Here is a 23,250-nt window from a genome sequence, read left to right as displayed (position 1 = left end):
TTCATAATAGGATCACACATGTGTTTTAATGCCTAATAATATAGTTTTATCTACATACATACCATATATACCCTCTGTGATGCGTTCAAAAACCTCAAATTACGACCAGCATAAAGATACACTTTATTTTTAGAAAAAATATATAGTTAACAATCTTTAGGACCAAATCAAAATAATCGGGGCGCTCGGATTTAATTTCATTGGCAATGTTCACCGATTGCGTATTTTTTTTACCAATATGCGTAGACTACGATCCACCTCGAATGTTCCATGCGAAACATTAGTACTTTTACAGCTTTATACTTATCACAAGCTAGCCGTCAATGCCTCTTTAGTCCGGCAAGCGTATTTGCCAGCTAGCTTAACTAGTTTTTGAATTTAACCCTTTGACCGCCAAAGACGTCAACAGACACGTGCGGCCCAATCAATCTTCGTGCATTCCGACAAGTTTTACGATGACGCGCCACACACGACTGGCGTGGCATTCAAAAGGTTAAAATGGTATCAATAAAATTTGCTTGCGTGGAAAATTTCACCAATATCTAAATGAAGACATTCCGAGTCCGTACCAATTACCAATTTATCATAACCGGCACTCTGATGATTTTTTATCGACTGTGTACTTCAAAACATCAACCTGTGCAGGACGACATATACAATGTACCTATTGTAGAACAGTTGGTGTTCAGTACAGGACTTCGTAAACGGTGGCTTTCTTGTCGCCCGAGCCGGTCACTATGAACTTGTCGTCCGCTGATATATCACAGCTGAGCACCGATGAAGACTCTTTTGACTGTGAACAAAAGATACATCTTGTAACATAAATAAATTAAAACCTGTTTAATGGGTTGCGAATAAGAAACATACATTCTTCGGCAAATAAGTAGTTACAAAGACGAAGTGACGTAAGGCCCCTGGCTGAACGCACGCGATCGTTGTATCAAGCAAGTCTCACGGCCTGGCCACGACATTGCGCGACTGGCTTCGGCTAAGGCGAAGAGCATAGGTGGGAACGAAAGGTCCGTTCGCTGTGTCTCGCTCCAATCTATGGTAGTCGCCTTAGCCTAAGCCACTCGCACAATGTCGTGGCCAGCGGTAGATTCGAGCATCAGAGATCAGAGATCAAAATGTATAGACTTGAGTAAACCTGTTCTGGACGACGGCGGCGGCGGTGTGCGGCAACGATCGCCCGCGGCCTAAGTCCAAGTTGATGTGCTTGCTAGAGTAGTAACAATAACTGACTGCTAGTAGGCCTTATTCCGTTGCAAGAAGGTTTATAAAGAAACAGTGGACGCGAACGCGAAGCCCTGGTGCGCGAACGTGAGCTCGAGCACGACTCGTGTATCAGCTGGTAGCGGTCCAGTTTTACTGATCACTAGTGGGCCTTATCACGTCGCAATACGGTTCATAATGGGACAGTACCTGGAATATGCTGGCGCCGTAGGGCGTCCGCCACGCGTTGAGCAGGTTGCCCTTGCCGGTGGACGGGAACCACTAGCCATGGTGCGCGAACTTGAGCGCGAGCACGACTCGTGTATCAGTTTACTGATCACTAGTGGGTCTTATGACGTCGCAATACGGTTCATGATGGGGCAGTACCTGGAATATGCTGGCGCCGTAGGGCGTCCGCCACGCATTGAGCAGGCTGTCCTTGCCGGTGGACGCGAACCACTAGCCATGGTGCGCGAACTTGAGCGCGAGCACGACTCGTGTATCAGTTTACTGATCACTAGTGGGTCTTATGACGTCGCAATACGGTTCATGATGGGGCAGTACCTGGAATATGCTGGCGCCGTAGGGCGTCCGCCACGCGTTGAGCAGGTTGTCCTTGCCGGTGGACGCGAACCATTTGCCCTGGTGCGCGAACTTGAGCGCGAGCACGCACGACTCGTGCAGTAGTAGCTGGTAGCGGTCCGGTTTGCCCGCGTGAAGGACCTCGACGTGCGAGTTCTCCATGCCCACTGCTAACCATGATCCTGGAATTACAAAAGATAAAAAATTAAGATGTTGCTTATATTATCTGCTCAGTTATAAGCATTTCGGAAATTCATCCACACGTGAGATAACCTGCCTTTCGATCTCGTGGAACGTGTCTGTCTGATTGCATGTCGCAATCAGACAGAGATCCGGCGGCCAAGGTGACAATCGCTATCGCTTCGCCATCGAACCGCTTTGTGTCTCTCTATCACTCTTCTATATTAGTGTGACAGTGACAGTTCGTTTCGTTCGCTAGCTTTAGCGATTGGCATGTTGTCTACGGGGCCAGGGTCTCTTATTCGCGTCTATCAAGCACTCATCAGAAGACGGTAGCTTGGTGATATAATTTTTTGATCTAAAGCGCCCTCTGATGGTGATCGTTCCACATGTAGCCTAACAAGTGATAAGTACAGTCACCTGCAATAATATGTTGTACAACGAAGGCCGCAAAAATATCTGACACGACTTTATTTACAGAGCGTGTCCCATATTTTTGCGGCCTTTGAAAAGGAACATATTATTGCAGGTGACTGTACCCGAGGGGCAGTAGTGTAGTGTTGTCGAGCCCGCCGGTCCACAGGCGGGACCCGTCGCCGCTGATGTCGACGCAGGACGCGCCGTCTGTGTGCCCTATTATTGCAGGTGACTGTACCCGAGGGGCAGTAGTGTAGTGTTGTCGAGCCCGCCGGTCCACAGGCGGGACCCGTCGCCGCTGATGTCGACGCAGGACGCGCCGTCTGTGTGACCTATTATTGCAGGTGACTGTACCCGAGGGGCAGTAGTGTAGTGTTGTCGAGCCCGCCGGTCCACAGGCGGGACCCATCGCCGCTGATGTCGACGCAGGACGCGCCGTCTGTGTGACCTATTATTGCAGGTGACTGTACCCGAGGGGCAGTAGTGTAGTGTTGTCGAGCCCGCCGGTCCACAGGCGGGACCCGTCGCCGCTGATGTCGACGCAGGACGCGCCGTCTGTGTGACCCATTATTGCAGGTGACTGTACCCGAGGGGCAGTAGTGTAGTGTTGTCGAGCCCGCCGGTCCACAGGCGGGACCCATCGCCGCTGATGTCGACGCAGGACGCGCCGTCTGTGTGACCTATTATTGCAGGTGACTGTACCCGAGGGGCAGTAGTGTAGTGTTGTCGAGCCCGCCGGTCCACAGGCGGGACCCGTCGCCGCTGATGTCGACGCAGGACGCGCCGTCTGTGTGCCCTATTATTGCAGGTGACTGTACCCGAGGGGCAGTAGTGTAGTGTTGTCGAGCCCGCCGGTCCACAGGCGGGACCCGTCGCCGCTGATGTCGACGCAGGACGCGCCGTCTGTGTGACCTATTATTGCAGGTGACTGTACCCGAGGGGCAGTAGTGTAGTGTTGTCGAGCCCGCCGGTCCACAGGCGGGACCCGTCGCCGCTGATGTCGACGCAGGACGCGCCGTCTGTGTGACCTATTATTGCAGGTGACTGTACCCGAGGGGCAGTAGTGTAGTGTTGTCGAGCCCGCCGGTCCACAGGCGGGACCCGTCGCCGCTGATGTCGACGCAGGACGCGCCGTCTGTGTGACCTATTATTGCAGGTGACTGTACCCGAGGGGCAGTAGTGTAGTGTTGTCGAGCCCGCCGGTCCACAGGCGGGACCCGTCGCCGCTGATGTCGACGCAGGACGCGCCGTCTGTGTGCCCTATTATTGCAGGTGACTGTACCCGAGGGGCAGTAGCCGAGCGAGAAGATCTGGCTGTTGAAGTCGTGCTGGTGCAGCTGGCGGCCCTCGCGCAGGTCCCAGGAGCGGACGGTGTTGTCGAGCCCGCCGGTCCACAGGCGGGACCCGTCGCCGCTGATGTCGATGCAGGACGCGCCGTCTGTGTGCCCTAAAATATACATATTTATTTTAGAAAATAGACATAGACATCCTTTATTGGTAATGATAAATTACAGGTCACAACTTACATATTATTCAATTATTATACATACGACATTATTTACACACAACTTATTTGTTAATGCTTTATTTTTGTTCATTACGTCACATCACAATTTATAAAAATAATAGCTTGCAATTATTTATAACTCATTATTTAATTGTTATAATTTAATAATTATTCAAACAAATATAAAATATAATTTAATAATAAATACTTATCAAAGGCTGTCCATCGCAATACAACGCGGCAACGCAGCGAGCGTGATGGGCACCTTTGCGTCAGGGACAGCCCGGGACGGGTTTTAGTAAGTATTTAGTTTGTATTTATATTTAAGTTTTTGCAATAAATGTTCTCCTTAATTTAATAATTATTCATACAGACTATTGAATGTTATTTCTTTATGTTCAATAAATTCTTTATAACTGTAGAAACATTTTTCAATAAGCCATTTTTTTAATTTATATTTAAAACTTGGATCGCTGAATAAGTATTTGAATATCATCAGAATTTAAAGTTATTCTTTATTGGGTCATAGGCCTTCAACCAGTAATCGGTTACATTACAATAATCAATTTCCTTGTGTCCTCTCCTCAACCATCGGAATGAACAGGACGCAACCATCACCAGATTTTGCGTAGCGGAATTTTCTAAATTACCGATTCAAGTCGACATTTCACATCGGTCAGTGACGAGGTATTTGTACAGAATACGCACCTTGAAATTGTCTAACTAAAGTCTGATTATGAAGGTCCCATACAGCGATATTGCCGTCTGAACAACAGCTGAAGCACACCTGTGAAAATAACAATTTATTTTAATTCTCAGAGTTAGAATCGCTAAGACAAAACTGTAATTTAATAGCACACTGATTTCCTATTTTTAAAGCGCTACTCTCACATAGGGTTGCCATACTTCAGGATTTGTCCGGACATGACAGGATTTTGTCCGGATTGCGGCCGGACTTGGCAAGTGTCAGGATTTTTAGGAATGACCTCATAAAAAAATGTTTACGTGATATATTTATTACAAAGTCGTTCAAGCTACGCCAAATCTCAGTTACAAGAAATGTCAGGATTTTTAGGGTGATGTCAGGATTTTTATCAGGACATTTAATTCTTCCATGTGGCAACCCTACTCTCACAGTTGCTACGCGCTACGTCGCGCGTCGTATAGCGGTTTTTATAACAATTATGTCTTACGGGAAACGAAACGGTCGAAGAGATAATCCAGCCCTAGTAGCACGGTAGCATTTTTATCGTTTATCACCATGCCTGTCACGTTCTAACAAGTATGTAAGTGCGAAAGTGACGGGCATAGTGATAGTCGATAAAAATGGAACCGTGCTGAGCCCGAGCCCGGTAACCGCTATCATATTTAAGTGTGTTGTTAGGCGTGATATTGGCACAGTGGCGCAGGCCATCTATTTCGTATTGCTTTATCTCACGAACTTCGTAATGACGATGACGTCATCAAAATGGCTCCCGCCTCGTTTCGGATAATGCACCCAAACTATGCATTGCACAATGCACATACGCGTGTGGGGTATTAAATGAGAGCACATTAAATATAACCACATTTAGTACACTGTATTCCAAAATATACTACAGTTTAAAAGCTATAATGAGATGAAAATGATGTAAAAAAAGTATTATTTGAGGTTTATAACCAAAACAAAAGTCGGACGTTAAATACAGTATTAAATAAAACTTGTCTAGCGCTATATTGATACAAAATTTGGAAGTTTTGCTATGATTTGTTATATTTTAAATAAAACTGCATTGGTAACTTCAAAGGTATAATATTCAAAGAAAGTTGTTTCTGACCAATAAAATACCGTTTAAATATTTCAGCGTTGTAAAATGTTAACGCTCACTGCACGGAATATTTTAAATTTAAAAAGTCTAGAAATTTGTTGTGTAAAATTATTCGCCTGTCATCCACCAACTAATGTTTCAGTATTCCAACTCCATATAACTTTTAAAGTATGTAAAAAGCTAGTTATAAAGTGGGTGCGGACGCCGAGAATTCCTAAATGAGAAAATTTAAATTGTTCACTGATTTTATAAGAGAAGTTTGCCGTTGCCTGTATGACTAGGCTGAAATTAAACACAATTTGTTGGTTACCGAAACATATGTATATATATGTGCTATATGTATTATCTTACAAAATAGCATTAATTAACTTTTAATTAACTTTTTTACATTGCAAGAATCACGTCGGTAGTGGTAAGTGGTAACTAATTCAAGGGGCAATGCAATTTCGCACCTACAATATTATTAAAGTTCTCGTCTTGTCTTGAGCCTCGAATCACGTGCTGCGCTGTACAATGAACTTTGAGGTTATTATTGGATTCAGGGTCGGATTTTGGCACAAGGTAGGTGTGAAGGCTTCAATTCGCATTAACCTAAGTAATACAAAACATTTGTTTAAATGTTTTAGGCCTTGTATAAGAAGTACCTACAGCAAATATGTGACGTTATCTATGAAAAGGGACCTTATTGTCGATGACGCTTACGCCATTATTAACGATGCTCGGATATAAATACAATGCCGCGCGACGCTGTTAGGCATAAGCGCCACTGACAATAAGGTCCCTTTTCATAGATAATGCCCCATATCATGAACTATTGAAACTGATTTTTACAAAAGTGACAACTGACACTTGAAAATGCTGTAGGAGACTTGTATTGAAAAGAGCAAAAACGAGCCCAAACCGTTATTGATCTCAATCCACAAACCAATGAAAATACCGTATGTGAGACGTTTATAAATAGGTTAAAACATACTTTTGTTTCAAACACGATAGGTAGGGTAAAGCGTCAATTACTGGCCACTTCTGTTTATAGGTGAATATAGAATTCATTTTTAGTATAAGGTGGCCAGTTATTAACAGAGATGTGAAAAATACTTTATAAAAAGTATTTAAATACAAAATACAAATACTTCCTTGATATACTATTTCAAATGCAAAATACAAAATAGTTTTTGAATTTGTATTTAAAATACAAAATACGAAATAGGTATTTTCAAAATACTTTTTAAAAATACAAATACTTTGCGATAAAAGGTACTCTGAATAGTGAATACCTAGTCTGAATTAAAAAGTATTACTCAGAATATCCGAATTGAAAAGACTCTCTTTATTATTTGAAAACAGTGTGTCAATCAGTCCTCTATCTAAAGTGCAAATTTCTAGTTGTTTTCTCATATTAACCGGAAGGATGGATGGATGATGGTTTATAACGGACAATTTTTAAAAGTTATTATTTAGATTTGTAATGTTTTACAGCTAGTATAATGCCTCTCGTTAGTGTGATAAAAACGTCTCGTTTGTGTTTCATCAGGGCAGAAAAGTTTATTATCTTCTCGTACCTTGAAACCCTCGTAACACTCAAGATTCCACTTTTTTAACCACTCGCTACGCTTGTGATCATGTGCGACCTTACTAAACAGATTCAACAGTTCCATGTTAAAAGAATGAGAGAGTTGCCAGGATTGTAAGATCAGAAGAGATTGTAACTCCTACCTACATTACCTACTATAAAGTATTTTGTATTTTGAAAATAGAAAATAGGTCCCAAAAACTATTTCAAATAAAATACAAAATAGTTTTCTTTAAAAGGTATTTAAATACAAAATACAAAATAGGTATTTTGCATTTTGTATTTGCATTTTAAATACAAGTATTTCAAATAAGTCACATCTCTGACTCTCACATAATCACAACTCGAAGGAGAGAGGTGAACCGCTCAAACCCGATGGGCGAGTTACTTATGTTTGCGTGAGAAATCGGCCCTTTTTGGTTTAATAGGTGTTTAGTACGGCCACGCTCCTCTATTTGACATCTATTTTTTTTACAAGCTTTTATTTAACTTGCAATGCTGCCCTCCTAAGTCAAGTAGCGCTATCTCAAATCAAATGAGTATTTGTTGCATGTGGAAAGAAAAGTACAGTCAGCGATAAAAGCTTGTAACAAAAATGAAATTTTTGCCAGAAACTTATTTTTAGCACATTTTGGTTGAAATTGAAAAGTGTCAGTTAACCTTAGAGTCCGGACTGATGGCGAGAGCATAGCACGCGGGTGCCGAAGATGTGAGCTCGGCACGCATGCGCGGTGTGGGGGAACCTAAGTCCCAAATCGACAGGTTCGACGCTTCGCCGCCCACTATTAGCGTGCGGCCATCGGGGAGCAGTTTCACACTACGGATGTAGTTATCACGTTGCTGGAACAAAAACACACTCATTATTTACACATCCGTTTCCGCCCGTATACGGTATACGCATGTTTCGTTCTGTTGTTCACATCACGTCGACTTGAGAAGTGACGGCAACCGGTCCCGCGCCGCGGGAGATGTCACAGTCATATCTCACAGCAGAGGCAGAGGAGACACAGTTTTCTGTCAATAGTAATAATGGTTAAAAAACTCATAGGTAGTAAAACGTAGTGGTTATATTCTCTCGGTCCTGAGTTTGTATGGCGAGAACCGGGAATTCCCGGTTCCGGTACCGTATTTGTATAGAAAACCCCGGGAGCACTCCCTAGTAGGTATACATTTTAGATCAACTCACCAAGCAATCCAACTGCGACAGTGGCTCCAAGGTATTAGGCGAGCCCGGATTCGATATGTCCCACAGCTTCACGCATCCCTTTCCCCCCGTGTAGGCGTGTCTCGTTCCATTATTCACAGACAACGCCACAGCACAGACGACCTCGCCGTGCGGTAGTACGGCGACTTGTCGCGCGCCGCGCGGGATGCCGGGGCCAACGAGCGCGTCGGCGGGGAAGGGGACCGGTTGGAGCGGCCCGCCGCATGTGTGGTACGAGTATGCCCTGGAATACAGAAGCGACGTTATAGTTTGTAGCTTTCTAGTAGAGCCCGAAGGCTTATCCTATTGTCTATTGTTCAGTAAAACCGCACGTGCTACTTACCTGCAAAAAAGGGTCCTAATTATTCTATTTGGCACCTGAGCGCGGGCTAGTCCAACGCTCAAAAAACCAGTGTAGGTGCGCTCTCCGATAACGCGCCTTTGTTACGCATCTCGATGACACATTTTAGACTGGTTCTGTAGCGTTCGACTCGCCGGCACTCAGTAACCGAAGTACCGATTTTTTATGCAAGTGGTTGTGGCACGTGGCACGAGCGGTTTTACTTAACAATAGACAATAGGATTAGCCTTCGGGCTCTATTAGAAAGCTACAAACTATAACTAATGTTAGCTTTTAATCCTTAGAACGCTTTATGTCATAAACACAAGCATCACTCAAACGCCAAGATCCCAGGCGCAAGCAAGCTAATGTAAACTCCATTCGTAAGTGTGAAGGTTATTTTGACAGCGTTCGCTATAACACTATAGTGGTCCTTAGCGCGGTGGGCACGACTAGTAACGATACCTTTAGGTGTTCTTGGCGTTCAAAAGGTTAAGAGTCTATAGGTAACCAGGCCTGATCAAATAATACGAGTCTAAGAGCTAATTCTGGAAAAAGGTTCTCAATTTATAGAATTTATTATTCTTATAACATTGCCAAGAGTATGAAGAGTTCAAGTTCAAAAGAGAAAAGTGGTGCTAACGACAATCCAAAGATAATCGTAGCCGACCCCTTCAGTTTTTGTTGCCGCGTGCCGCCATGTTGCTCATCGTTCTAATGTTCTCGTATCAAGACATTAAGGTTTATTAGACGGCGCGCGTATAAGATTTTAGTTACATTGCGGACTGTTGAGGTTACATTAATTCAGCCGACCGATCAAATAACGCAATATAATGTAACTCGCATGCGAGTTCTCGCACCGTCTAAATGAGCCTTTAGTGTCTATTATAGTCGCCATCAGATATATTGGAGCGGCCGAGGCGCTCACAATCTGAACGCGATTATGTTGTCAAGACGTTAGAGTGCGTGTTTAGATATTTTTGAGCACCTCGGTTGCTCCGATATATCTGATGACGACTGTACGCCCGGCTGCCGGTTACTGCGCTATTAGAGAACAACACTCACGGCTTGTGTGGCTGAATATCTGGGGGAAGCGCTGGTGGCTTAGCGGTAAGAGCGTGCGACTTGCAAACCGGAGGTCGCGGGTTCGAACCCCGGCTCGTACCAATGAGTTTTTCGGAACTTATGTACGAAATATCATTTGATATTTACCAGTCGCTTTTCGGTGAAGGAAAACATCGTGAGGAAACCGGACTAATCCCAATACGGGCCTAGTTTACCCTCTGGGTTGGAAGGTCAGATGGCAGTCGCTTTCATAAAAACTAGTGCCCACGCCAATTAGGTACTGGGATTAGTTGCCAAGCGGACTCCAGGCTCCCATGAGCCGTGGCAAAATGCCGGGACAACGCGAGGAAGAAGAGAGACTCACGGCACAAAATAGATACAGTACAGAAATCAATCTACATACAAAGTGCGCTCGAGCAACGCACACATAGACACTGCTCACGGACACGGTATCTCGGACCGGTTGGGACCAGTGCGAGCGCGAGTGCCATCCGCTTGAGACACGCGTCTGTGAACTTTTTTGTGCAATAATGGAGAAACAAAAAAAAGTTATTATAACTGTTCAGTGGACGGTCGTTTGAATTCAACATAAAACGATGAATTGTCGTTTTTTAAGCTACCAGTGGTTTCAGAGAGGTAAGTATCTGCTTGTATTTCGATGGCTCGTTTTAACGTTAAACAGAACAGTTAGGTAGGTAGGTACCTATGCACCCCGCCCCGGCCACTACTAGATACGAGTGCCACTATCACGTTTTTTGTGCATAAATCATAGTTGACAACCCTAGAGCGACCGCCGAGCGTAGGTATGAAAAGTGAAGTACATACATGTGATTGACTTCTGTACTGTATCTATTTTGTGCTCACGGCTTGTGCGGCGGCTGGCCGTTGGTCCGGGCGTGGTCGAGGTGCGGCGGGCGGTAGGCGGCCAGCGGCGGGAACCCGTAGCGGCCGGTCGGCGTCGAAGCCCGGGCCGGCTTGCCGCCCGGCGTGCCCGGCTTTTCCTGCCATCAGAAAACTTGTAAAGTACATTTCGTAGATGGTTCACATGGTTCGTAAAAAACCGGCCAAGTGCGAGTCGGACTCGCGCACGGAGGGTTCCGCACCATCAACAAAAAATAGAGCAAAGCAAGCAAAAAAAACGGTCACCCATCCAAGTACTGACCCCGCCCGACGTTGCTTAACTTCGGTCAAAAATCACGTTTGTTGTATCGGAGCCCCACTTAAATCTTTATTTTATTCTGTTTTTAGTATTTGTTGTTATAACGGCAACAGAAATACATCATCTGTGAAAATTTCAACTGTCTAGCTATCACGGTTCGTGAGATACAGCCTGGTGACAGACGGACGGACGGATGGACGGACAGCGGAGTCTTAGTAATAGGGTCCCGTTTTTACCCTTTGGGTACGGAACCCTAAAAATTACGAAAGAAACTTAAAAAAATAACTGAGTTTTCATCCAGATTCGATTATCGAATCTTCTTGCAGATACGCAGTAATCTCGCTGTCGCCGAAGCCACGGAGGAATACTAAATTGTGACAGAATCAGAAAATCTCCTTCAAACTTTGCCGGATCAATTCTTGTGACCTTGCCGAAGTCGGTTCCCGGGCTACTTTAGAAGAAGTATTCGGGCGTTTTTTTTTTGTTGTCCCAAACATTTTTTTTTCAAATTTGGGATTTTTTATGTTATTTCTACTCAGAATCACGAGCTCTTTCTGTCCTAATAGGAGAAAAAATGTGTCCCAAAATTTCCATACATTTTTCGATCTTTCCATTCCGCGACCGCCATACAAAGTCTATGAAAAATGGTGAGGGAATGGAAAAAAAAACTTTCGGACACTTTTTTTCTCCTATTAGGATAGAAAGAGCTCGTGATTCTGAGTAGAAATAACATAAAAAATCCCAAATTTGAAAAAAAAAGTGTTTGGGACAACAAAAAAAAACGCCCATTCCCACTCGTCCCCGCCCCACTCGACCGTCGCCATGGCCATACATGAGGCGGGGACAAATCAGAATAGACATAGACATAGAAAAGTTTTATTCAACATCACATGAAGTTGCAGAGTTAACAGATAGTGTAACACATTTTTACAGATAAACCTTAAATTTAGACTTAAAAACTAAGAAATTGAGTTGTACATCTAAGGGAGAAATATTAATGAGTGTTAAATAGGAGCTTGCCTCATCATAATATTGCAGTATATTTAATTATTTACTACAACGCTGGTTTTCAGGCAGACCCTTGATACATTATCCCTTACTCGCTGTAGTCGAAAACTAAACGCCTTACAGTTATGTTAACAAAGTGTAAGTGTGAACTGTATATGCTAGAATTTGGAAAGAACAATAGTAGCTATGGTGTAAACTAAACTGAATGGAAATAAAAGGAAGTATATGATCTTATAAGATGGATAAGATAGATAATGATATGAATGTAAATATACTTAAGCGCCACTTGCACCATCCCACTAATCCGGGGTTAACCGGTTAAATCTAGAGTTACCATGGTTACCAGTACAATTTGACACTGGGTTTGTGGTTCAACCGCTTAACCCCGGGTTAATTATATAGTGCAAGTGGCCCTAATAGAGGTAAAAAATAAATAAAGACATACGGTGCACAAATATCATTATTTTAAATACACCCTTTAGAAATGGAAAGTGGAATGTAAGATGAGACAGAGATATACGTACGTCCTTGGAGCTCTTGGGCGTGGAGCGGCTGGACGAGGAGCCCCTGGAGGGCGGGCGCGGGCCGGGCTCCGCGCGCTCCGAGCCCGGCGCGCCCGGCGACCCGCGCTCCTCCTGCACATAACCATAGAGAAATATAGTAAGACAAGAGTGCTCACTCCATACATCAGTTCAGACTATTAATTTCAGTGTCTACATCTAGCATCGAGTAGCGGAACTATCAGTACTGCTACTTGACAATAGATGTAGCACCGACCGGAAAGCCTTATCTCAACAGCATAAGACTTTCCGGTCGGTGCTACATCTATTATCAAGTAGCAGTACTGATAGTTCCGCTACTCGATGCTAGATGCTAATAGTCTTTTTGGTACTAAAACTGATGTATGGAGTGAGCACTCTATGTATTTTTTTCTCTATGACCACACCGAGCGTTCAATAGGGATGATGACACATGTTGAATTTTATAAAAACCGGCCAAGTGCGAGTCGGACTCGCGCACGGAGGGTTCCGCACCATCAACAAAAAATAGAGCAAAACAAGCAAAAAAACGGTCACCCATCCAAGTACTGACCCCGCCCGACGTTGCTTAACTTCGGTCAAAAATAACGTTTGTTGTATGAGCCCCACTTAAATCTTTATTTTATTCTGTTTTTAGTATTTGTTGTTATAGCGGCAACAGAAATACATCATCTGTGAAATTTTCAACTGTCTAGCTATCACGGTTCGTGAGATACAGCCTGGTGACAGACGGACGGACGGACGGACGGACAGTGGAGTCTTAGTAATAGGGTCCCGTTTTTACCCTTTGGGTACGGAACTCTAACAAAATCTAGTAAAATAGATAGCAAACGAGCAATTTATCACAATAATGTGGATATTAAAATAAAATATTGAAAAATTACAGGACCTGAAAGCTTCAAAATTTAAGTTTTTTTTAACTTCCAAAAACGATAAAAGTAAGGGTACCATTCGATTCCTTACATTTCATCCAAAAAATATTGTATAGCAACTATATACATAAACGCAATATTTCACCGACAAAAACGCAATTTTCTTGTTTTGTCCATACTATAAGATGGGCGATGACGTCACGGCCTCTGGCCGTTTTGTTTAGGGCGTTTCGCGAGTGAAGTGCGACTGTCGGACTTTGACTACAATTTCTGACTTTTGTGTTACTTTAATGCAATGGGTCCCATATAGACATTTGATCCTAAACACAAACCCGATCGATTGATACCATAAAAAAAAATTGTCATGTAGCCTATTACCGCTCCAATACTATGCACCCGCAAGGGCTCATCGACGGTGCGAGAACTCCCATGCGAGTTTCATTACAATGCGTCATTTGATCGGTCGGCTGAATTGATGCAACCTCAACGGTCCGCAATGTAACCAAAATCGTATACGAGTTCGCGCGCCGTCTAAGGGCTGATTTAGACGGCGCGTGAACTCGCATGCGATTTTATTTACATTGCGGACTGTTGGTTACGCCCACTTCAACCGACCCATCAAAACCCGCGATGTAATGAAACTCGCATGCAAGTTCTCGCACCGTCTAAATGAGCCCTAAATAAGCCCTTTTAGCGTACCATTAATATTGCAACATTGTAGTTATGTAAAACTAAAATTCATCTAAGTACGGTGACCGATTGTGAAGAATTTCGTACAGCGTCTACTTAGCGTCGGTGAGGTAATTTTGCACGACCTATTTCGTACTTGGTCCGACATCCCCATACGATGGTCAATAATTGGTGGTATTCGGACCGGATTTAATGAATGATAGTAGTAAAACATATAAATTATACAATAGCCTTCAATGCGTGCAAAATCATGATCGTAAAAATTGTCAATTCTCAGAGGGCAAAACACTTGAGGGGCTACCGCGAAAACAGAATTTCTCAAATTGCGGGAACCTTTCTCTTTTACTCCAATGAAGGCGTAATTAGAGTGACAGAGAAAAACGCCCGCAATTTGCGAAATTCGGTTTTCGCGGTAGCCCCTCTGATGTAAAAAAAAACATCACCCGTTTTACCTCATTGGCTACATCAACAACTAAGTCCTGATCACTTTTCTCCGCATCACTGTCCTATAACAAGTAAATGAAACGTTAAAAATATAACTACATTAACAGATTTTGTCAAAAAGAAACAAAGCCATATGTAATGTTAACATTTTAGCGAAAAAAATACGTGCCAATACGTTCCAAGCAAATATTTTTTTATAATGACTATGCAAGTATGCACAAACAACGCCACTGTTTGAAAACTAGTGCGACACACCATTTTTGTTGGAAATAGGAGCAGTATTATATTTTCGTCATGCAAACAACTGAATAAGCGTGAATAGTCCATTTAAAATTACCTGATGTGTAACCATTTGTTAATGTTAATTGTAATAGATTGTACAAAGGAGCAGGTATACTCGTACCTCTATTCTCGTGCCACTTTAAATACATTTTTGCTAAGGAAATTTGAATCTGTTCCTATTTTTCACTGGGATGACAATATTTTGTTTGAAATTTAATGAGACAAATGAAATACTACTTATTCGTTTTCACTGACCGAGCGTTAGCGAAGATCTTCGTTTCAGCTTGGTTAAAAATGCGTTTTGTATGGATGTTCTTATCTGCAGGTCGCATTTCTCAACCGATTCTCGTAAAATTTTGTGAGCAGGTTCGGTAGTTCGATTTTTCTGTAGTTTCGTTTTTTTGGAAAATTTTCAAAATGGTGGAAATTGGCATAAAGAACTTAAGTGACATAGGGTCTATGGCACACTTGGACGCCAATGACCGATATATACGCACCGCAGGTCCAACGCCAAAGACGGATTAATCGGTCATGGACCACAGAGCAACATAGACCTTGGTCTATAACCAACCTGTGGCACCTTGGTGCATATGCATAAAGTTAAATTTCAGTTTTGACACTTCGGTGACGTGGCGTCTGAATGTGTGCTTTTGTGTTTGACACGGCGTCGAAAAGGTTAAGACCATTGTGCGTTCGCTGTGATAATGACTCAACGAAGATTTTTTAACCGATTCGGTGCGGATGCACTACAGGCGTGTCATCAATGTTTTTAACCACTTTTTTAACGTGTGGCGTATGACACGATAGGCGTGCCATCATATAGAATATGATGCGTAAAGCATGCCTGTCCTGTCATGAAATAAAAGTTTTCGAAAATGGAACACGCAACCGCAACGAAACGGTTAAGCTAATGACAGCACAGAGAGCCAGTAGTGTAGGTAGGTTCAGATTCCATTAAACAGAATGTATACTTGTACATTAGACGGCGCGGCACGAGTGTACAGACTAGTGACGGTCACACGGCAGGTAACTAAGAACGGACGGTATAAAAGACACGACATACGCTAGAGAGACTGACATGGTGTACCTTCTCGTCCTTCCGTCGCTTCGTGTCGAGCGGCTCGGGCTCGGCCGGCGAGCGCGGGCGGTACTTCTGCTCGCGCTCGTGCGGGGACACGGAGTGCCGCTGGGGAATTTCAGTTCTTACGTTATACTACTCTATTATAGAAGATTTTCTTGTCTACGAGTAATATTGGCGTATAGCTTACACTAAGGCCTGAATGGACGGTCGAAGCGGAGCGTTCGGCGGGGCGTGCAGCGTGGCGTCGAGCTCCCAAGTGATTTGAGCAGCGTGCACTAAGGCCGTTCCTATAAGTTTGCATTTGTTTAACATGCACGCCGCACGCCCCGCCCCGCTTCACGCCCAACATGAGCGTCCACTCAGGCCTTACACTTAGTCTAGTTGGTTGTTTTATAGGGTATTTGACTGTATTGAAAATAAATTATTTTACACCACGCATGAAATAAAGCACCAGAAGATTAATGGAGAATCGTAGACAGCAGTTCTGCCCTGCTAATAGTAAGTGCAGTACTTGCATGAAAATCATCGTTTAAATAAAGAACTTATTCAAAGAGAACAAGATAAACAATTGCATGACTTTTCAACTGCGATTACTGCGTATGTTGTTAGCACGGCAGAGTTATTTTTAGACAGAATTTATATTTTAAAACCCGTATCAAACTATAAAGAGTAGGTAATTTAATTGTGACGTCACATGTTAGTGTTTTATACAGGGTGCTTCCTGTAACAGGAGAAATAAATTAAACTGTAGGCTGTACTCCTCAAACTGGCCAACATTTGTTCAGCAACTTTTGAAAATAACTCATGTTTTGATTTTTATTACACTTTTAAGTTTATTCTAAGACGCAATGTATTGCAAATTTTGTTATGTTTAAAGCGTGACAAGCAACGTCAAACACAGTGATGTCAGCGTACATTGAAGGCAATATTTATTTTGTATGAAAAAGAGGAAGTCTAAACTAAAGGATTCATAATTTTCAAAAATTGCTGAACAAATGTTGGTCACTTTGAGGAGTACAGCCTTTAGTTTAATTTATTGCTCCTATTACAGGAAGCAAATCGTTTTGACAATTCGAAAAAAGAAACTGATTTGACTAGTAGTCAAATACCCTATTGTAAGTATTGTAACTGTAACTACTCCAAATGCTCTTACATCATAGTCATGGTGTTACTGCTGAAAATGGGCACAAGTATCTACCTAATACCTATGATAGTCTGGTCTCATAGGTATTTAAATGAAATGTAAACAAACAAGATAATATTTTACTATCGGCTGTACTTTATGGTATTATTTCATTAGCATAACGACTTTGTCGAGCGGATATACCTACGTGTTTGCTTTCCTGTAGTAGAGTTGAGTATGAAAAGACAAAGCGTTTTAGTATTTTTAGACCATCTACATATTGGAAAAAACATTGGTGCTTAATCATAATCATTTTACTCATAAAACCAGTTTACATGTCAACATTCTATTTATAATTATTTACATACATTATTAATTTTACGTAAGAGTATTATTAAAAAAAATATTATGTTCTGTAAGCACAGAACTCTTGGTAGGTCGACAAGCCAGTTTTTTAATCGGCACTTAAAGCTAATTAAATTGGGAGCTTCGACGATATTTCTGGGCAGTTTATTATAAACAGTGGGCCCTATTACATGACAGAACTAAAGAGTGATTTCAGAATTTACCCTCGGCAGCGCCCTGGAGTCCAGTAGGCGGTCGTTCTCACGCGGCCCCGGTAACAGAGGCGGCGCGCCCGGCAGCACAGGTGGCTTTATGTCTGCCGGCGGCGGGAGTTCCACCTATGGCACAAATTACAAGTTAAGACGAAAGTGGAGGCGCGCGAAATCGCGTTTTCATACAAACGTAGTCCTCATTTTCCTCTCTGGATATTACTACCTACTATGGACTACGATTGTATGGAGAAACGGCCGTCCCCTTTCCTCTTAGGCTCCTCGCCCACGGCGACTTTTTGTGGCGATGCAGTAGCGATGCTGTCGCGCGTTCGCATAGATACAGTCGCGATGCGGTCGCTAGCTGTGTGCCCTCGCCCACATAACACGATTCAGTCGCGATGCAAACGCGATACCGTCGCGCTTCTGTCGCGATGCAAACGCGATTCAGTAAAGGCATGTATGTCGTCCGACACGGTCGCGCGTTTGCATCAATACAGTTGCGATGCTGTAGCGCGTTGCAAACGCGACTAACGCGCGTTAGTAGCGATGCTGTAGCGCGTTGGAATCGCTTCTGTAGCGCGTTGCAAATGCGACTAACGCTACAAAAAGTCGCCGTGAGCGAGGGGCCTTAAGGCAACAAGAAAACTGTTAGCAGAAGATGATCTTAGTGCTGGAAAAACATGGCGCTGGATGATGTTAGATCATGATTTCTGTTGTTTTAATAACCAAGTGCACTTTTTTTTTAGTAACTAGGGAGATCAGTTTTGCGAATTCTAGGTTCTGAGCTACCACTAGCTAGCTGGGGGTGAAACCGAAATAAATGGCTAAGAGAGAGGTGAGGAAAATGAAGACGACGAGTTATCAGAAGGTAGAATTATTAACCGACGGATGTATGGATATAAGGGAGTGTTTTTGAACTGAATGGGGCAGCACCGAAGTCCTCAATTTATTGACGCAAAGTGATAATGTCAAGTTTAAGTACGCAATTAGTGGCAGAAAACGGCAGCGCCTTTTCCCTATAGTTCACTAGCTAACCGAGCGATGTCCGGATCTTCTTTCTATCCAGGTAGCATTTCTCAATTAATTCTCGGATTATATATATATATATATTATTCATAATTTCGTCGATATAGTTTCAGGAGAGCTCTCAAAATGGCGGAGCACCCTAATATATAGGTAACTAGCGAACCGTCCCGGCTTCGCACGGCACGGGTTCACAAATTATACATAAACCTTCCTCTTGAATCACTCTATTAAAAAAAAAACCGCATCAACATTCGTTGCGTAGTTTTAAAGATCTAAGTATACATAGGGACAGACAGATAGCGGGAAGCGACTTTGTTTTATACTATGTAGTGATAACGAGTTGTATAGCCACAGGGCACAGAGCCACTAGTAGAGTCTCTAGGTACCTTGTGGTGCGGCGGCTGGTGCGGCGGCGGCGCGGCGCCCGGGAAAGCCAGCAGGCCGGCGCCGAGCAGCCCCGCCCCCGCGCCGTGCGGCAGCCCCGCCCCCGCGTGCATCTGCTGCTGGAAACAAACATCACTTCAGTACAGACTACAGTGTTTCTTTTCTAAGATCACATATTTGACAGTTATGAACAATGATTTATAACTCAAGATAGGTTATAGGCGTTCTAAAATTGAAGCACTTGTGACAAATTGGACAAGTTGCCTTTAGACGCGCCTGGACAAGCGCGAAATGTGCACGTGCTAACGAGCTCCGGCACACCAAAGGAGAAAAATACGACCTTATGTTTAACAACGAGTGTGACAAAGATGGATGGAATGAGAAAATTAATCAAAAATGACAGATTTCTTCGTAGGCAGAGAAATAAATATGGAAGTATTTTTTGTGCTCCTCAAGTATGAGTATAACCTATCTATGGTTATATAATATCATTGGTTATGAATTCACCCATAAGGGTGAAAAATATGATGCTAAGATCTACCGTTTAACTGATGACCTTAAAGTCATATGTATAAGGGTCAATTAGTAACTGACAAAAATGTGATGTTAGAATAATTTCACTGTAGCGTCTTTGAGCGGAAAAGAGCGCGCCTTATTCGAATATGCTGGTGCGAACGAGGCGGAATCTGAGCCGGAGTAAAATTTCGTTGATTTTGGGTACAAAGATACACGTCTTACATGTTTCAAAAAAACTGTGAAGAAAACTAAACTCTCATGGCTTAGTGCAGGATAGATGAGAAACCAAACATAACGTAAAGTGAAGTAAATTGTTAATCATGCGAACACATATACATTCCTACGTAATTACGCAAAACATTTCTAGGCATAGTCCACACACTATTCGACCTGTGCAGTAAGATTGATTACCACCGCATTATAAATTCATAATATACCTATGTATACTATATGTATATTATATATGACTTTTTAAAATTAGTAGGTACCTAATAGATATATATAATAGATAATTGTGTTACCTATAAATAGTAAATTTCTGATGATTGTCTTGTTCAAAATGTGGGAACTTTAACTGACCAAGAAAACTCGTGAATACGAATTATTCTCAAAACTGAAAGCTTTCTAAATCCATTTATTGCTGTGTTGGAAATTTTATCGAAACAGGTATTCCTTTGTATTATAAACCTATGAATTGTTAATAACACAACACAGTACTACAGGTGGTGAAATTCTACTATAAAGTTAGTTGGGGCAATAAGTCAGTATGGCTAGAAACACAAGAAGGGTAAACATCACAGACATTTCAAACTGTGATTGTACTTTCTAGGGGCGCAAAATGTGCCTGGTAGTTACAAACCTACTGCATCTAACCTATCATACTCACCTTGTATTTCTAGAGAAGACATACTTACTCCAACTGACCTTAAATGGCTTAAATACTAATGAAGCATGATTAGATTGATTAGAAAAAAACATCAAAATGAGCAACACAAAAAGTGCAGTGCAGTGATTAAATAAACTCCACTAGTGAACAATGAAATAAAGGTTAATCACAACATACATTGTACCAGCGGGCGCAGCATGGTTCCATTTTTATCGCCTGTCACTATGCCCGTCACTTTCGCACTGACATACTTGTTAGAATGTGACAGACGTGGTGACTAGCGATGAAAATGCGACCGTGCTACCGCCGCAGAGCTGATCTGAACTTACAAGAAGCTGTTGTAGACCTTGTTGTTGCTGTTGCTGTGAAATGTTAACAAGTATGCTCAGTATAGAAGACTTTTGAACATCCCTCCCAAGTCAAATTGATGGGCAGGCATTCCGCTATTATATTTGCAGGTAAAAATTTGCAGCGTTAAAATGTTAAAGCAATGTTTTCTTCTAAACATTTGATATCAATTTATTGTTGTAAAATATTAATTTTATATTTAAGCATATGGTCTAATTAGTGAATAAATTTTATGCTTATAAATAATTAATGTACAAAATATTAAATTAACAAGTAATTGTACTCAGTCAAATAATTTATGTAGCTTATATCTTTGCCAAAAATTATGAAAGCAAAAAATCATAATTGTATAAAAAATTATAAAGTGTTACAATATAACACTGGTTGTTATTTTTTTTATTCCATATTAGAGATTTGGAATTCAATGTTACTTTGCATGAAACCTACTTCCGGAAGAGCTCTATGGTGTATGGAATTAAAAAAATACAACATACCCCAATAATAGCGTTAAGTTCAGACATAGTGACCTGCTTGGCTCTCTCGACGGCTGAGGCCACTTGTTGCTGGTGCTCCTGAGCCAAGAATGGTGCCACCTGGCTTATTATAGCACTCAATCTCTTTGCTATCTCCGTCTTGAACAAAAATGTAACAATGTACTTATTTTAAGGCTATGATTATCTGTATAAAAATCTATATTCAAATCAAGTCAATTATGCATTAAAATGGTTCAGAAGTCTGAATTTATTTTGTGGCAATCCAGCAGAGAGTTGCTTACAAACACATCTCTTTTAATTCTTAATATGCTAGGAAATCACTTTTCTAATTAATATTTTGCCTTAGCTTATGAAAGTAAGTTTGAGAAGAAAGAGTAGCTTTTGTAAACAACATTGGTGGAAAATTATGGTTTTAAGCAAAATTTAGGGCTGTTGATTGAGACAATACCCCACAATATTGTAACTTGTAAGCCCATTTACAGCTGCCATACACTGCTTATGAGGGCCATTAAGACGGCCCCAGGCCACAAGACGAATTTGCTTTAAGGTGATGTCGGGATGGCAAGGTTAAGGATAATTTGACAGACCACCTAAATAGGCTCGGCGTGCCACAGGTTGAGTATCACTGATTTGCACTATAGAAAAGAGTTGTATAAATTGTGATACTATTAATAAAAATGCATGTAATTTAGCATGCACTATATATTATTATGATGTGAGTGCTAAACAGTTGTACAAAACTTAAAACTAATAACATACAGTTGGACATACCTGTTTGTGCATTTCTACATTAAGGCCATAGGACATTTCATAATACTGAAAGAAAAACAATTATTATCAGTAAAACATATGTAAATGTGTGTACATAATTATATTGAAATTATTTGTAAAAACAAATGTTTACCATAACATAATGCCTCTGCATTTCTGTCTTCTCACTAGCTAGCTTTTCACATTCTAATTTCAAACTGAAAATGAGAAAAAATATTATGAAATTAATATATTCAATGAACCGTGTTTACATTAGGTCTGTATCTGTTGAGTCAATATTACATTGTTGTTTTGTATGTTTTGCAGATAATAAAATATATACACAGAATGTACGTATGAAATCAGTTATCAGCTAACAGGTAATTAAGAGGATGCTCCATACTGATACAGTGAGTAGTTGTTTCACAACATTTAGTTGAAAATGGTGTTATATCTGAGATAATTGTTTATTACATCTATCTACCAGCTTTGTCAACACTTACCTATGATATTGAGCTTGTAAAAAGTTAAATTCTTCTTTTATACGTTCTAAAGTATCAGCTACTGTGAACTTAATGGGGCCTGATGAAGGTGGTGGTCCCTGCAAATGAAAAACAGAAACAATAATAAATTCGTCAAATTCACGAAATACATAAGGGGCAAAAAGCAAAGTAATATAATTATATGATAGTAAACAAACAAAGCATCATAGAGGTAGAAAAGAACACAAACCCTTACCGCGGCAGCCGGGTGCCGCGTCGGCGCTGGATACATGTTGACAACAAAAACTGCTCCGACTTTCGATCAAATGAAACTATGTTTCGATTTTAATAAAGTAAGCACTAATGGCATCATTTCATTAAATATTTTCCACCACTGCTATAACTCAATGAAAACAAGAGAATCACTCGGCGCTACTGACGATGATATGCACAAACTTTGCTCCAAAACTTTTGAAATATCGGTCATTATCTTGGGAAATAAAACTTTAAGTTATCTTTACTAAAATTCCTATAAAATATAGGCATTAAAATCTCATTTTCGTAACTAGTTCATAATAAAAGCAACAGACAGTTTGCTGAAATTTTAACCCATAAATCCACGCCGTAGTTTTTATTCGGCTGTCAATTTGTCATTCATCATTCATCCAAACGAAGCCCGTCGTACGTTACGTTTCGTTCGTTTATTTATTTGTTGTAACGATGA

The 23,250-nt window shown here is 41.7% G+C and overlaps 1 protein-coding gene across 11 annotated transcripts; it reads right to left on the bottom strand.

The window, feature by feature from the left end:
• Positions 1-639: 639 nt before the first annotated feature.
• LOC134656201 (protein groucho-like) lies at positions 640-23,218 on the bottom strand. Of its 11 annotated transcripts, none has more exons than XM_063511695.1 (18): positions 22,777-23,218; positions 22,548-22,645; positions 22,199-22,262; positions 22,066-22,110; positions 21,295-21,432; positions 20,782-20,814; positions 19,053-19,169; positions 17,653-17,766; positions 15,958-16,065; positions 14,606-14,659; positions 12,577-12,687; positions 10,750-10,886; positions 8,463-8,724; positions 7,937-8,116; positions 4,607-4,685; positions 3,674-3,838; positions 1,777-1,976; positions 640-793 (listed from the first exon to the last, which is right to left on the bottom strand). In XM_063511695.1, the coding sequence occupies exons 1-18, from the start codon at positions 22,816-22,818 to the stop codon at positions 686-688; spliced, it is 2,055 nt and encodes a 684-aa protein (XP_063367765.1). In that variant the 5' UTR covers positions 22,819-23,218; the 3' UTR covers positions 640-685. The 11 variants fall into 11 exon arrangements, with proteins under 11 accessions (XP_063367765.1, XP_063367768.1, XP_063367766.1 ...); XM_063511698.1 differs by having other exon boundaries at positions 15,967-16,065; XM_063511696.1 differs by having other exon boundaries at positions 19,053-19,166.
• Between the last annotated feature and the right edge of the window lie 32 nt (positions 23,219-23,250).

Source organism: Cydia amplana, chromosome 18 (assembly GCF_948474715.1).
Source record: "Cydia amplana chromosome 18, ilCydAmpl1.1, whole genome shotgun sequence".
Classification (NCBI taxonomy): Eukaryota; Metazoa; Arthropoda; class Insecta; order Lepidoptera; family Tortricidae; genus Cydia; species Cydia amplana.
The sequence above is the reverse complement of the archived record's forward strand: the minus strand, read 5'-3'. Positions and strand labels throughout refer to the sequence as shown.